Source organism: Cnephaeus nilssonii (genome assembly GCF_951640355.1).
Source record: "Cnephaeus nilssonii genome assembly, chromosome: 20".
In the NCBI taxonomy this organism is placed as follows: Eukaryota; Metazoa; Chordata; class Mammalia; order Chiroptera; family Vespertilionidae; genus Cnephaeus; species Cnephaeus nilssonii.
The window spans coordinates 39,700,965-39,715,550 of record NC_137091.1 but is presented as its reverse complement, the minus strand read 5'-3'; the positions used below and the strand labels follow the sequence as shown (position 1 = coordinate 39,715,550).

At 45.0% G+C, this 14,586-nt stretch overlaps 1 protein-coding gene across 1 annotated transcript; it reads left to right on the top strand.

The window, feature by feature from the left end:
• Positions 1 to 3,944: 3,944 nt before the first annotated feature.
• LOC307092299 (cell adhesion molecule CEACAM21-like) lies at positions 3,945 to 12,588 on the top strand. Its single transcript, XM_079759539.1, has 3 exons — positions 3,945 to 4,131; positions 4,990 to 5,346; positions 12,182 to 12,588. Exons 1-3 carry the CDS (start codon positions 4,068 to 4,070, stop codon positions 12,457 to 12,459), a joined length of 699 nt encoding a protein of 232 aa, XP_079615665.1. The 5' UTR covers positions 3,945 to 4,067; the 3' UTR covers positions 12,460 to 12,588.
• The last annotated feature ends 1,998 nt before the right edge of the window (positions 12,589 to 14,586 follow it).

Sequence of the window (14,586 nt, the reverse complement as noted above, 5' to 3'; positions counted from 1 at the left end):
GGACAGAGTGAGGAGATTATAAGAGGGCCTGAGGAGGCTTCAAGAGTGAAGAACATGTTCATTTTCTTCATTGTAACAACTTCTCTGGTGCATGCATCTGGCAAAACTTAATAAATTGTATACTTTCAATATGTTAAGTTTTATTACATGTCAACTAAAACTCAATAAAGATGTTAAAATTTAAATACACACATATGAAATATGACTTAAAGTATAAGTTGAGTGGAAAATTTAAAACTGTAACCTGACTTTTTTCTAGCAGCTTGTCCATTAAAGGGAGGTGAGGTATTCCACAGCCTGCAGCCTCCTCAGGTATCTGCCGACCCCACCTCAGCAGCACCCACAGCCCAGCAGGGTCCAACCTCACCAGCATTACTCAGTCCACATTCCTTCGCACTCTTCACACTGCCCACACTGGACTTTGAAAGCTCCTCCATACAGCCAGGCATCTGCCCACCAAAGTCCAGTCCTCTGTAGGCAGCTCTTCCCCACAACCCTCTGCCCAAAAGGTGAATGGCCACTCATGCTTCAGGTCTTAGCCAAGAGGTCACTTTCTCAGAAGTGCTCTCTGGGAACCCCAGACAAACTGAGACTCAAGTACATACAACTCTTTCTTTATGGTCCTTCTCTGGATTATAACTAACTCCTTAGTGCTGTGATTTCTCTGAGAGCCTGTCTTTGTTACAAGGTAAACTCCATGAGCGCAGATCCCACCTATGTCCTGGTCTCTGAGTTCCCAGGGCCCATCCCAGGCCAGACACATCACAGATTCTAGGTTAAGACTCTTTAAATGGATGAGGGAAACCACACATGGAAGTCTGTCACCTGTGTGACACTAGTGGTCAAACTATGTTCCTTATAAGCACGAAGGCATTGGTGTCATCATGGGGGTCATCCGAGGATGACCCAGGGATGGGATTTTCCCCCTCATACAATCAGGGAGGCAGGAGACAGAACCAACTAACAGTGAAGAGTAAGACCTTCCTTCATTCCCAGAAAATCACAGCCCTCCCCATTTCCACCTTGTGAGTGATGTTTCACATTCCTGGGGCCTGGACAGCAGCCTGTGCTCTTTGTCTTCTCACAGAGCCCTGACCTGGCAGACACTCTGGATCTTCCACCCCAGGTAGAGGTACTACCACAGGAGAAAAGAGCTCACACTGACCTCAAAGGATTCAGGGGATGACTCCCAAACCCAGAGTCCCTGGTCTGTGGGACACCTGCCTGTAGTCCCTAAACATCTTACCCACCCATGATGTCCTGGGGAGCAAGGGGAACGTTCTCAGCAGGATGGGACAGGAGAACCCAGGATCTGGGGTTGCTTCCATCTCAGGGGTCCCATGGGGGCCTTCCCTCCACTAACAGAGGAGCCGACAGAGTCCCCGTGGTTGACACTCCATGTGGAGCTGCTCCAGATCCTGGGCCCTGTGGGGAGGCCTAGAGCAGATGACAGAGAGGGACACAGGGAACTGGATGCAACATCCCAATGCTATGATGGAGACACTCAGGGCATTTGGGGGATCAGCCCTCCAGTTGGGCACACTCTACTCAAAGCCTCAGAAGAGACATCACCAGACCCTGTTCTTGAAACCGTTGGGACAGAGAGCTCCTCCTGAAACAGCACATCCACCAGAGGGGACAGTTCTTATGACACTAGACTTATAACACTTTGGACCTTTTGCTCCTCTGAGAAAGAAGCAACCCCAGATCCTCTCCTCTTGCTGGGCTCATCGTGCTCTGGGATGGAGTCAGGAGGCATGAAACCTACAGTGACTGGTCCCTGACTGACTGGCCTTTCAGCTTGAAGGCCAGAGCCCACCTCTACCCAGGTGTCAGGATCATCTCCTACCCTCTGGTCAGCATCCCTGGTGCAGCACCTGATATTGGGTGCAGGTCTCCTCCAGCTCTCCAGGGGTGACATTTAGACTACAGACAACACAGGGAATTCACACATGAACCTGGCTTTGCCTAAGGAGCTGGAGAAGGAGCCTGATTTCCATCCCTTGCTCCCACAGGTGCTTTTGGACCCCACCCTGGTGCCTGCTCCTTTCCACCTGCTACTTCTAGGGCCTGTGAATAAAATGGTGGTCTGTAAAATAAGCCTTACAAGCCAAGGGGGCCCCACGGCAGGCCTGACAAGCTCAGTGACGCACAGTGTGGTCTGATCACAAATGCCTAACTGGGCAGGTGATGGCAGGACATCATGTCCCAGGCCTACAGCTTCATTAGCAAAGGTCAGACTTTACGTTAAGTGAGCCCTTTCCCTGTTCATATGCATCTGGGATAACATACCTTTGACACATCAGAGTAGTTGTTTTTTTGCAAGATGATCTGAAGGCACAGACTCTCTATTTGCTGTAAATATTAATTATCCTCGACCCAACAAAGTAAAAAAAATAAAATAAAATAAAAGTATGTGTTTCTCCATTTTGCCTTTTATCAATTCTAGAGATTTCTTCGCCTCCTAATGGATTTCACACAACTTCTTCCATCTTCTTTTTTTATTATAATGTATAAAATAAGTTGCACAACTGCCATTCTCAGGATTTGAGATCTTGTTCCAGGCATATGACGTTAGCTTGGTTCAAATAAACTCATAAACATCTTCACAGGTTGGGAAGTTTCTTACTTTCTCGGGACCTAAGAGCATATGCTTTCTCAGGGCTCTATTTGCTGCTCCCCATGCCATGCCTGGCACCACCCATGAACAAGATGGGGTAATGAAAGGAAACTCCCCCAGGCAGAGGACAGACACCACCCCAAAGGTCAGGGAGCACAAGGACAGGCTCAGCCAACAGAGAGGGAGGGTCTCCCAGAAACTATCCCCTGAAGACCAGGGAGCTCACAACAACCTGGCCTCCCACACAGTCCTCTCTCCCTAGGGCACACTGGACACCTTCCCCTTCACACACAGGAACTGCAGGTCCTTCTGAGACTCCTGGTCCTGAGACCCTTCCTGGGTCTCTGTCCCTGGAAGCAAAGGCCAGGCTGGTGACAACCTGAGATACAGGGAGGGACCCCTCAGCTGTCACCACCCAGCTTGACCCCTTCTTACTCCCCCCCCCACCCCCCCGCCGAGGTCACCTCTGTGGCCTTCCTGCTGTGAGCAATCCCAATCTTCCCAGTGCTTTAAAGAACATGGGGAAGACCCGATGCCCAGCTGGGTGTCCGTGTCATAAACAGAAATAATCCCCAGGTTTGGGGCCTGTGGGGCTCTCTGTGTGGTGCTGGCAGACCTAAGACCAAGACACAGCACAGGCCAATGCTTGGTCATTCTCTCAGGGGACTTGTCCCCCCATCAGCCTTGCTGTTGTTAGTGGGCTCCACAGGCCAGTAAGACCCACCTCCCCTGAGATATTGTCATATGCAGAGTTTCTGGTCCACTGCACACCTGCTGAGTCAGAATCTGCATTTCAACAGGATCTGGAGACCCTCCCTGTGCACAGGAGAGGGGGAGAAGCTGCCCCATCACCACATCACCAGATCGCATTCTGGTCGGGCATCCACATTAGCGGGACAGCTGCTGAATCAGCATCTAAGGTGTCACCTGGGCATCACAATCTTTACAGCTTCACAGGTGATCTGATGCACAGTGGCGGTGACATCCCTGTGACAAGAGTTCCTGAGGTGGCCCCAAAGCTCCTGCTCTGAAGGGAAAAGTCAAATGTGAAAGAGAGGGCTGTGGGGGAGGCTACTGTGCACCTGACAGGGAGCCGTAGGGAATGCCCTCGACCTGGGTGTCCCAGGCTGGTGCTTTACCAAACAGAGCTTGTGAGTGTGTGTGTGTTCAGATACCTCAGCAGCTCCAAAGAAACCAAAATATAGAGGGATGGTAAACTGGAAGGAGGGGGAAAGGGTGGCAAAAATGAGGGGAGGAGGAGGTGGGTCCTTGGCACAAACTCCGCCCTGATCCATGTGACCAGGTAAGTGATATTGCAGCAGGAGGAGGCCCAGTGCACAGTGAAGAGGGACAGCAGATCGCATCAGTTTGTACAGCGGTGCCTTTGAGCTTTCCTGGAACCCAAGCTCTTCTCGCAGAGGGAGGGACAGTGCAGGCAGCAGACGCCATGGAGTCACTCTCAGCCCCTATCCGCAGGGGACCTGTCACCTGGCAGGGGCTCCTGCTGGCTGGTAAGGAAGGAACAATCCCTGGGGGTGGACTGAAGGAGGAAAGATGGGGACTTGCTGGGGCATCCTCTGAGAGTGGAGGAGATCGCTCTGTGTGGACTTGAGGGGAGAGGACAGGAGAGCACAGTAGGATGGGTAAGGGAGATGGGTAACAGGTAACAGGGAAATCTCATGATCTGAAAGTGGAGTGGGGCAGGGAAACTTCAATTGCTGGTACTTCCTACGTTATTCGTCACTGAGTATTGAATTTTGAAAACTGACCATAATAATAACAATTTATGTCAGATGGCACCAGAAAAAACTTAACCAGTGGTGCTAAACACAGTCCTTACCACCAGCCTCAGGAGAAATACACGCCAGGCGGTATAGGACTCTGGGAACTTTCATTCAGCCACAGGTATTTGCAGCCTGTTGCAGGCCCTGGGGATGCAAGACCTGACAAGCCCCAGTCCCATGGAGCTCACGTTCTATGGGACATGTGATGTCAGGTACCCACAAGTGTTATAAAAAGAACAGAGCAGAGACAGATTAGCGAGTGATTAACAGAGAGTCTTTAGGGAAATGTCACATGAAGGTGCCTCCCATGGACACCCCTAGTGTCAGCAGGGATCTGAGGGCAGTGAGTGGGTGAGCCGAACAGACACCTGGAAAAGACATTGTGAAACAGAAAAAGTAACAGGTTCACAGGTGCTGAAGTATTGGTGGTCATGCTGTTGACCTTGACCACCAGGAGACACACACACACACTCACACACACCACCAAGGCTGAGAGATGAAGAGACCTGTTCCAAATCCAGGGCCTCATCTTTCCATCCCAATACAGAGCTTCAAATATTGATCCGTTTCTCTCTTCCCTCCTAGTTTCACTCTTAAATTTCTGGAGCCCGCCCACCACTGCCCAGCTCGCTATTGTGTCAACCTATGCTGCCGAAGGGAACAATGTGATTCTACAAATCCGCAATAAGCCTCCTAATGCTATAGCCTTCAGTTGGTACAGGGGGGAAGGGGCAAACTCCAATCGTAATATTGGAACTCTTACAATGCAAATAATGAGAATGTATAAAAGAGGGCCGGCATACAGCGGTCGAGAAAACATAAACTTTGATGGATCCATGCAGTTAAAGGAGGTCACCATGAAGGACAATGGAATCTACACCGTAGTAGTCTACCTTTCAGACTCAAAAAAAGAAATAGGATTTGGACGGCTCGATGTATACCGTGAGTGATTGCCCTCTGACCTCTGGGTGTTGGGTGGGTGAACTTCATTTCACACACAGGACTGACAGCACTGGACTCTCCTCCATCCCCCTCTGCATCACATTCCAGGTTGGGTTTGGGCATTTAGTGCAGGACACACACAGTGGAGACAAACTTTCTAAGGCCAGAGTTCCCCTCCCGGATTCCAGCCCTGCAGACATTCTCCACAGAGAGAAGAGCTAGTCTGATGGGAGTTGCTCAGCAGAGGGAAACCAGTCTCAGTCCAGGCCCCTGCTCCCCTCCCCATGACCATGACCCTGAGATAGACCCTGCAGGGCTGGGCCAAGGCCCATCCTGAGGAGCCCCCTGCAATCCTCATAAAGAAGCTCAACTTCGGCAGCCTCTCCCAGACCCCCTGCCCCAGGGCTCCTGACTCCAGGGACCCTGGGGTTCCTGTGTCAGACTGGGGTTAACCTCCTGGGAAGGGCTGAGTGGGCACAATGGTTTCTGGGTGTCTGAGTCACAAGGCTTTTGAACTGCTCACCAGCCAGAGCTCAGCCCCATGAGCCACAACTGCATAGGGGTGGTCCTTCACCTGAGTCTGTGTGTGGATAGCATAGATGGACAAGGTAGCCAGGCCATTTGTGAACTACACTGAAAAATTTAGGAGAGTCCAGAGAAACGTCAGAATCATAGGGAACAAAAAGGAGAAAAGATGCTCCTGGCAGCTCCTCGTCCACCAGGGATCAGGCCAGGAGATTCTCTCTTGGAGTTGATCAGTAACAGATGCCCCTCATTTGAGCAGCTCCCCTGTCCCAATGTTTAGTCAGATACTGTGAATATTTTATTGTTAATACACTGACACCCTGGCAGTCAAATGTTCATCGTACTTCACTGAGAGGAAACCGAGGCACAGGGAGATAGAGTCACGAAAGCAGAGCCACCCAGACCATGGGAGTCACTCAAGGTCTGTCTGCAGCCATAATCCCATCCTCTCCTCCATCCCTAGGGATCCCTACAGTAAACATTGGTTTAGAGCTTCCCTTAGGCTAGAGAGAGAGATTGTGCTTTGGGAAATAACACCAAATGGAGAATTAATTTATTTGTACTCTAGAACCAAATTACCTGCGGTAATCATCAGTCAGTGCTGGGAACACCCAGACCTTCCCCTCAGGTGGCTGATCCACCGCTCCCTGCACTGGAATTGAAACCACTGATTTGTTTCCTGATGTGTTGCTGTCACTTCCACTGGATAAAAAGGAAAGGACTTTACCTGCTTACTCCCCATTTTACACTTGTAACCAGCTAAGGGATCAAGATGAAACACACTTTTTTTTATGAATTAGGAAGAAATAAATGGTTTCTGAAGGGAAGAATGATCTAAAACCTCTTCAGAGGCTGAAACCTGGATGCAGAGTTCTTGAAACTCTGGCCACATGGGAAAGGCTCCCTGTCACTCCAGGGGTTGAGACCCATGTCTCAGACCCTTTGCTGTTCTCTAGAGAAATAGTCCTTCCTGCTCTTGCTCTTAAGCCCTGGGGTATTAATAGTAATTTTTGCATATGGGGGAATTTTAAGATATTTCCAAATTTCTATCTCAGAACCACCAAACACAGATGGTCCACAAGGGCCAGAATGTCAGCAATCCGTGCTCCCATCTTGCTGTCCATCACCCCTTCTGCATCTGCACAAGCCTCCCCTGCCCTCAGTACTGGGAGGTTGACTTTAATGACCAAGGGCAAAGTATATGGTTTTCCTGCCACAGTCAGATCCTGTCTGATCCTTCACTCTTTTCTAGCTCATTCCTTGGGCTCTGCTCTATCATTTATTCGCTCATTGGCTCACGTCAGTCACACTCACCTGGGAAGGCCTGACCAAGCTCTTGGCCCCGGGGTCTGAGTAGTCACTGACCACAGGCTTGATCCTAGTCCCCATGTTTTATTTCTGTTCCAGTCTGAGTGTCTAAGATGTCCTGGGAAATGGTCCCTCTTAGAAACACACCTCGGCCGGGCAATGAAAGTCTGTGCAGCTAGAAAAAAAATTGAAGTCAGCTGGTCAGTGACGAAGTAGGAGAGGTGTGGGAGGATGGGGGGTGGGTGTTTCTAACTCTGTGTTCTCTGTTGTTCCACAACCAAATCCTGCTAATCTATTGAATGGTCCCCTTTATTTGTTTGCATGTGGATATTGCTATTCAACACCATTTGTTGGAAATACTGTGCTTTCTCCATTGAACAGTCTTGGCTCCTGAGAAAGGCTGTGCTTTCTCAGAGACATAGAAGATTTAGTTATCTGAGGGCTCAGATCCCCAGGCATTTGTCTTGTGATACATAGACCTGCCTCATTCTTTTAAGTTGGCTGAGAGGTGATAGGTGCCATGTCTGATTGAAGAACCCTTGGAGGACTCAGTTGTCCCACACAGGGCAGTGTTCTCCTGTTACCTGCTCAGTGGAGTTACCCACACCCAATATCACAAGCATCAACTTTGGGAGTTTTGATTCATATTTTTCTAATGATAGGGATGTTTAGCATCTTTTCCTGGGCTTATTGACCATTTGTATATCTTCTCTGGAGAAATGTGTATTCAAGAGGTTTGCCCATTTTAAAATCAGGTTATTTGGTGTTGCTGTTGTTGAGTTTTAAGAGCTCTTTATATATTCAGATATTAACCCCTCATCCTATTAATGATTTGCAAAGTATTTTATACCATTCCACAGATCACCGTTCACTCTGTTGATTGCGTCCTTGGATGAACAGAAGTTTTCCATTTTGACAAAAATCTAAATTATCTAATCTTTTCTGGCCTGAGTTTCTAGTGTCATTTTCAAGAAATCATTGCCAAATCCAATGTCATACTGCTTACCCCTATGTTTTCTTCTAAGAGTTTTGTAATTTTAGTTCTTACATTTAGGATTCAATCCATTTTGACTGAATTATTGTGAATGGTATAAGCAATGGTCCCCTTTATTTGTTTGCATGTAGACATTGCTGTTCAACAGCATTTGTTGAAAAGACTGTCCTTTCTCCATTGAACAGTCTTGGCTCCTTTATCAAAATGATTTGATTGTGTCTTTTGACAAATAGAAGTCTTTATGCCAGTGTCACACTATTTTGGTTACTCTCCCTTTGTAGTAACATTTGAAATTAGTAACTGTGAGACCTCCAATTTCAATTCATCATTTTTAAGGTTGTTGCGAACATTTGGGATCCACTGAAATTCCACATAAATGCGGAGATGGATTTTTTTATTTCTGAAAAAAAGTAATTGGGATTTTGATAGGGATTGTTTCAAATATGTAGATAGTTGGTGGTCTTGAAATCAATGAACATGGATGCCTTTCCAGGTACTGTATTTGTTTCTTCTTTACTTTCAGAAATGTTTGGTAGTTTTCAGTGTATTCACCTTCCAACTTATTATGCTTAATCCTAAGTATTCTAGTCTTTTTGATGCCATTGTAAATGGAATTGTTTTTTTTATTTTATTTGAGGATTGTTCATTTTTGTTTAAAAAATGGAAATGATGCTGGGTGTTGATTTTGTCTCTAGCAACTTCATATTTTTTATTAGTTCTAATAGTTGTTTTAGGTATGTATGTGGTGAAATCTTTAGGGTGTACTACAATAAGATTATGTTATCTTTTTATTCCTTGCTCAGTTTCCTTTCCTTCTGGTACCCCTATTATCCTGATGTTGTTTTGTTTCGTGTTGTCCCGAAGTTCCCTTAGGCTCTCCTAATGCTTTCTAATTTTTGTTTCTAGAAGCTGTTGTACTTGGGTATTTTTTTCCATCTTCTCTTCTAGCTCACTTATGCGGTCCTCTGCTTCTTCTAGTCTACTCTTGATGCTTTCTATTGAGTTCTTTACAGCAACGATGTCATTTTTCATTTCTTCTTGGTTCTTCTTCATTTCCTCTTGGTTCTTACTCATATTGTCGAATTTGTCTTCCATCCTTTTCAGCCACCTTATGACCATTTCTCTGAATTCTTTCTCTGATAGGTTGTTTGCCTCTAATTCATTTACTTCCTTTTCTGGTGATGCCTGCTTTTCTTTCCTATGGGAGCTATTTCTTTGTCTCCCCATGGTCTCTCTTCTCCGGATGTCTGGTTATGTAGTTCTCTCTCTCTGGCATTGATTTAAAGGTACAAAATACAACACAGCCAGGCACAACACACAAGGCACTGAACAGAATTGTATTCACGATATTAATAACCTCCAATAAAGGTAACCACCAGAGAAAGACAAATTAGGGAATAGGAGAGGAAGAGGAAGAGTAAAAAGGAAGAACAAAAACAAAACAAAACAAAAAAAGAGTGTGAATCTGAACTTGGGAAAAGAGAAGAAAAAAAAGAAAAGAAAAAAAGAAAGAGAGACAAGAACGATACTAAGAGAGACAAGGGGAACAAACTATATATATGGGGAGTAAACTCCAATATAACAACCACTAATCCCAGCAAATTCCAGCAACACGAGCCTGGAGATTAATACAAACTGCGACACCAACTAATATCAAGTGAGGCAAGGGAAAACAAAAGTAAAAAACAAACAAAAACAGAGCAAACAAAAGAACCAACCAACCAAAAAGAATAATCAAAACAATCCCATAAGAAAGCATAAAAATGCAATCTAATCAACATTCAAGCAAACAACAACAAAAGGCCAGAGAGAAAACCAATTTTTTAAGGTAGCATAGAGAGAGGTATATATGGACTTGGAGCAGGGGGTTGGGAATTAGATATATAAGTAGGGTGAAATTTTAGCAGAGGGTAGACTGAAAAAGTAGGGAAAATCTAAAGCCAGAAAGGGTTAAGATAAACAGGAGACCAAAAGGGGAAAGGTTAGGAGGAGAGTGATGGCATAATGTTAGCGTTGAGATAGGGCAAAACGATTGGAAGGGAAAGATGCAAATAGAATGTAGGACACTAATCCCAAAATAAAAGAAAGAGAAAATCAAATGACATTTTTTTAAAAAAGTAAAATAATAGTAATAATAATGCTGATTGAAAATAAAAATGTAATAATTAAAAAGGTGAAAATCGAGTGAGGAAAAAGAAAAAAATTTAGTTTCTTAAGTAAAAGATGCAAAAAATGGAAATAAAAAATAAAAAATTAGAATAAAAAAATTTAAAAATAATTTAAAAAATAATTTAAAATAAAAAATAGGAAGACTAAAATGTGCAGTAGCGGCTGTCATTCACTTCCTCTATTATTCTGTTTGGTATGCCTGTTTCCCAGTCTGGGCGGTATTTCAGCTCCCTTCGTTCCACTGCTCCTCAGTGTTTTAAGCCAGTCCTGATTTTTAAGCCGGCCATGTCTTACTTTCTCGTATTTATTTTTGATGACACCAGAGGCAATTAGTGTTTCAGCCCCTGGGTGGCAGTGTTTCTGAATTGACTTCCGGGCCTCTCTAGCTTTTTTGTTTGTTTTTCCCCTCTATGGGACTCACTACCGGTTTGTGGAGGTGTGCGCCTTAGAGCTGCCTCTCCGATGTTCACACCTAGCTCTGCTCCCAAGGTTCCAGAAAAACAACTTCCCCCTGCAGTCTTTCAGGGTATTCGCCAACTGGGTTTTCCTATGTATTGGGCTTAGTAATCAGAGTCGGAAAGAGCCCAAGTGTGCGGACAGTGGGTCTGCGTGCGAGACTAAGGAGCCTGCACTCCTTTGAAAATTCTTAGTCTGACCCTCCTCGTCAGATTAAAATGAGTTGCTTTTAAGAGATCACTTCTGTTAGCAGCTCAGAGGATCCCCTTCCACATTCACAGATCACGGCAGCCCAACTGCCGCGGATTTTTCTAGGCACAGACCTCCCGGGTCCTGCCGGTCCTGCGGCTCACGCGCTTCCCTCTCCCACCGCGGGGACAAGAAACCACACCTTATTTCAGGCAAAATCTGACCTTTCCGTGGTGCAGTGAAGAGTTCCTTTGAATCCGAATGTTTGCGCCGATAGGGGACCGGTGTTCTGATGCTCACAGCGGTTCAGTGTTTGTCTATATCAGATTATGTTACCTTTTTTAAAAGTTATTTTCTTATTTCTCTCTAAATTGGATATCTCTTATCTCAGCTTCTTGCCTGATTTTTCTGACTAGTTGAATCAGGGAAAAAACAGCATCCTCGTCTTATTCATGATCTTAGTACTGTTTTCAGAGGTTCTCCGTGTAGTAATGTGTTAGCTGTGGACTTTCACGTGTGGCCTTTGCCATATTAAGTAATTTCCTCCTATTCCTACAGTTCCTGTCTTTTGTTAAAATCATAACCACTTCTCTTTAGTGATTTATTTCACCATTATATGCAATTAGCAGGCCTAGAAATAAAGTCCTCTTCAGACTGAGGAATCCTATAGATGAACTTCTCCAGGTCCAAGGTCAAGAAGACTGGGTGGGGCCATCTTTATTGCCTAATGAGTTATTTAACAACAGTTAAATGCCCTTTCACTTGCTGTAAAGTCCCCTAGGCCCTATAGTGAACAGGACAGAAGTGGTAAGATTGCCTTTCCCAACATACATGGAATTTTTAAGTAAAAAAAAACTTCTAGGAAAGGGTCAATAAAAGCTCATGAGAGGAAAATTCCACCTTATGGCGAGGTTATAGGACATGTAGGCTGCGAAGGGGTTCCCTGTGTTGATACTACAAAGATGTCTATGGGAACAGGTCAGAAGTGATCTGGGTTCAGAGAGGAGGTACAGCCCTCTCCCTACACATTGCCATCTGAATAAAGAAAATTGTCCTTCTGCAGAGATCAGAACCATCTTCTGGTGACCTTACAGAGCTCACAGTGGACTCTCAGTGGCTAAGATGTCTGAGGAGGCAGCATGGCCCAGGTCTCAAGCACACTCTCAATTAGCCATGCCCTCTGTTTCTCCACAGAGCCCGTGAGAGTGCCCACACTCCTAGCCAGCAAGACAACAGTCACGGAGCATAAGGATTCCGTGGTCCTGACCTGCTACACAAATGCAGTCTCCACCCAGTGGTTCATAAATGGCATGGATCTGCGGCTGACAGAGAGGATGAAGATGTCCTGGGACAACAGAATTCTCACCATAGACCCTGTCAGGAGGGAGGATGCTGGGAATTACCAGTGTGAAGTGTCCAACCCCATCAGTTCTGCTGAAAGTGTACCAGTTGAGCTGGATGTAATATTGTAGTGAGCCTCCGCCCTTCCTCTATGTTATTAAACTGAATAAATCTTTTGAACCCTTAAATAGATATATTAGGAGGGTGGAAAGTCCTTTGAAAACTTGCATTGAGGTAATAAATGCCAAAAAAAAAAAAAAGAGCTGACATTGTCATTATTGTTGACTTAAGGTGATATTCTATACCAGATGCCACCTCGGTGTGATCTAAGTTGTACCATCTCCACAGTGGAGGTGAAACCCAGCCTTTCAAGAGAACGGCAGTGGTTGTGTGATTACCCTGGGTGCACGTGATGAGTTTACATAAATACAAGTTCTGTCTCTTCTCCAGGGGGACACTGTTGTTGGCAATGGGAATGGACACCCATGTGGGTAACAACACGGACCTTTTTTCTCCCTGTTTGACTTATTTCAAAAAATTTCTTAAGTCTTTTTGAGTATTCTTATTTGTATGGCTATAGACCTATTTGCATAAACTCAATAGGATTCTGTCTTCCTTTGTTAATAGGGTATAATTGGAAACCTTAGTAATACAACCAAGGCTTTGGCTCAAATGTCCTAGTTCAGACTGATGCCCACAGAATTAGAAATGGCCTCACCTTTTATGAAGCTAAGTGTGACCTGTGGGGCCTTTTGGAATCTCTTGGAGATGAGGTCATTACCCAAAGCTAGAGGGTGCGGTTCCTAACCTCAAGAGACTGTTAAAAGTCCCATCTTTGGTTTCATAGAAAAACCTGCATCAGAGCAAACTATGTGGTGAATGTCAGTTCCTCTGCACTTAGGTCACTAATCAGGCCAAATCCAGTGACACCAGCCACGTTGTAGGATGGAGAATACTCATCTTCCCTGGAGATGACCTGTGGTCAAAAGGAAGGTGACTGTAGAGAGCAATGTACTGTCTCCATGGAGAACTCCAGAAGCACAGCCTCCTGGGAGATAAGATCCTGGCTGTGTTCAGGAACTCTCAGCTACTTTGCATCTGTTTATAAATGGCTGGGAAATTGCAGCTCTTCATAAATTTCTGGAAATGATAAAGATGTAAACTGGGACTTGGCTAAAAGAGATTTAGTTGTGTTTCCCTCCACTGTGCAGAAAGCAGTTTTGTTCTGAACTAGAGGCCTTAATGTTCCCTCAGTCACCAACCTTTACACAGGTTCTTCCAGACAACATGCCTTTGTCTTCCATCCTTAGACCATTTATTTTATAAATGTAATTGTAATTAGTAATTGCAGAGTCTTTCTTTGCACTTTTGAAATATACACACGTCTCCTCAAAAACGTCTTGCCAGTGTTATGACCCAGAGAATATCTGTCTCAAGGGCCTGGCCCCATCCCTTTGAAATTTCATCCTCCTGGTGTCCCAGTGTCCCAGTCTCTGAGGGAGAGTAGGAGCCTAACCTGGGTGGGGAACCTTTACAACAAAGATGTGAAAAGACCTCCTGTCAGGACTTCAGGAAATGTTTCACATTTTCTTTCTGTAAAGCCAATTAGCAAACACAGATGCCTATAATTCCTTATTTTTTCTTAAAATCTCCCCAGCCTTTTCTCTCAGGGGTGTTGAGTGTCATCTCACTGCCCTATTGCATGGTTCTGAATAATGTCTTTCTTGCCTCTTTAAATGTGTTGGACACATGTTTTACTTTGTCATCATCTACCTGTAACTAGCTGATTCTGTCATTTTGCTCACAGTGTCGATCCTTACCTTATTTTCAAATCTTCCAATTTCTTTCCTTATCAGGCTAAATTTTTCCAAATAAAGGTCTCCAATTTTCCTGCCTCCTGTTAACAACAAAAAAAAACATTGAAACCTGTAAAGAATTTTTGTGAGTTTATTTGAGCCAAACTGTGGACATATGCTGGGAAGCAGAACCTCAATGAATTGAGATAATGCTCTGGAGAATAGAGAGTTACATCTATATTTATGCATTGCAAACAAAGAAAAGGGTCATAGGTGAGTTACATGAAATTCATTGGTGATAGATTAAGAAGGTGGGATAAAACGAAGTGCGGGGCGGGGGGGAGAGGGGAAACCTCTGGGATAGGGTAAAAAGTGAAATGATGGACATGTGCTTCTTTTACAGAGATGGATACAGGATACTTTAAGATAATTAACAGTTGACAATTAACTTGATAACAATAA

Excerpts from the sequence above, each read along its gene's own strand:
- LOC307092299 (XM_079759539.1), top strand. The coding sequence starts at position 4,068 with ATGGAGTCACTCTCAGCCCCTATCCGCAGGGGACCTGTCACCTGGCAG. Across the intron at positions 4,132-4,989 it reads GCAGGGGCTCCTGCTGGCTG|TTTCACTCTTAAATTTCTGG; the intron begins GTAAGGAAGGAA and ends CTTCCCTCCTAG. Across the intron at positions 5,347-12,181 it reads TGGACGGCTCGATGTATACC|AGCCCGTGAGAGTGCCCACA; the intron begins GTGAGTGATTGC and ends GTTTCTCCACAG.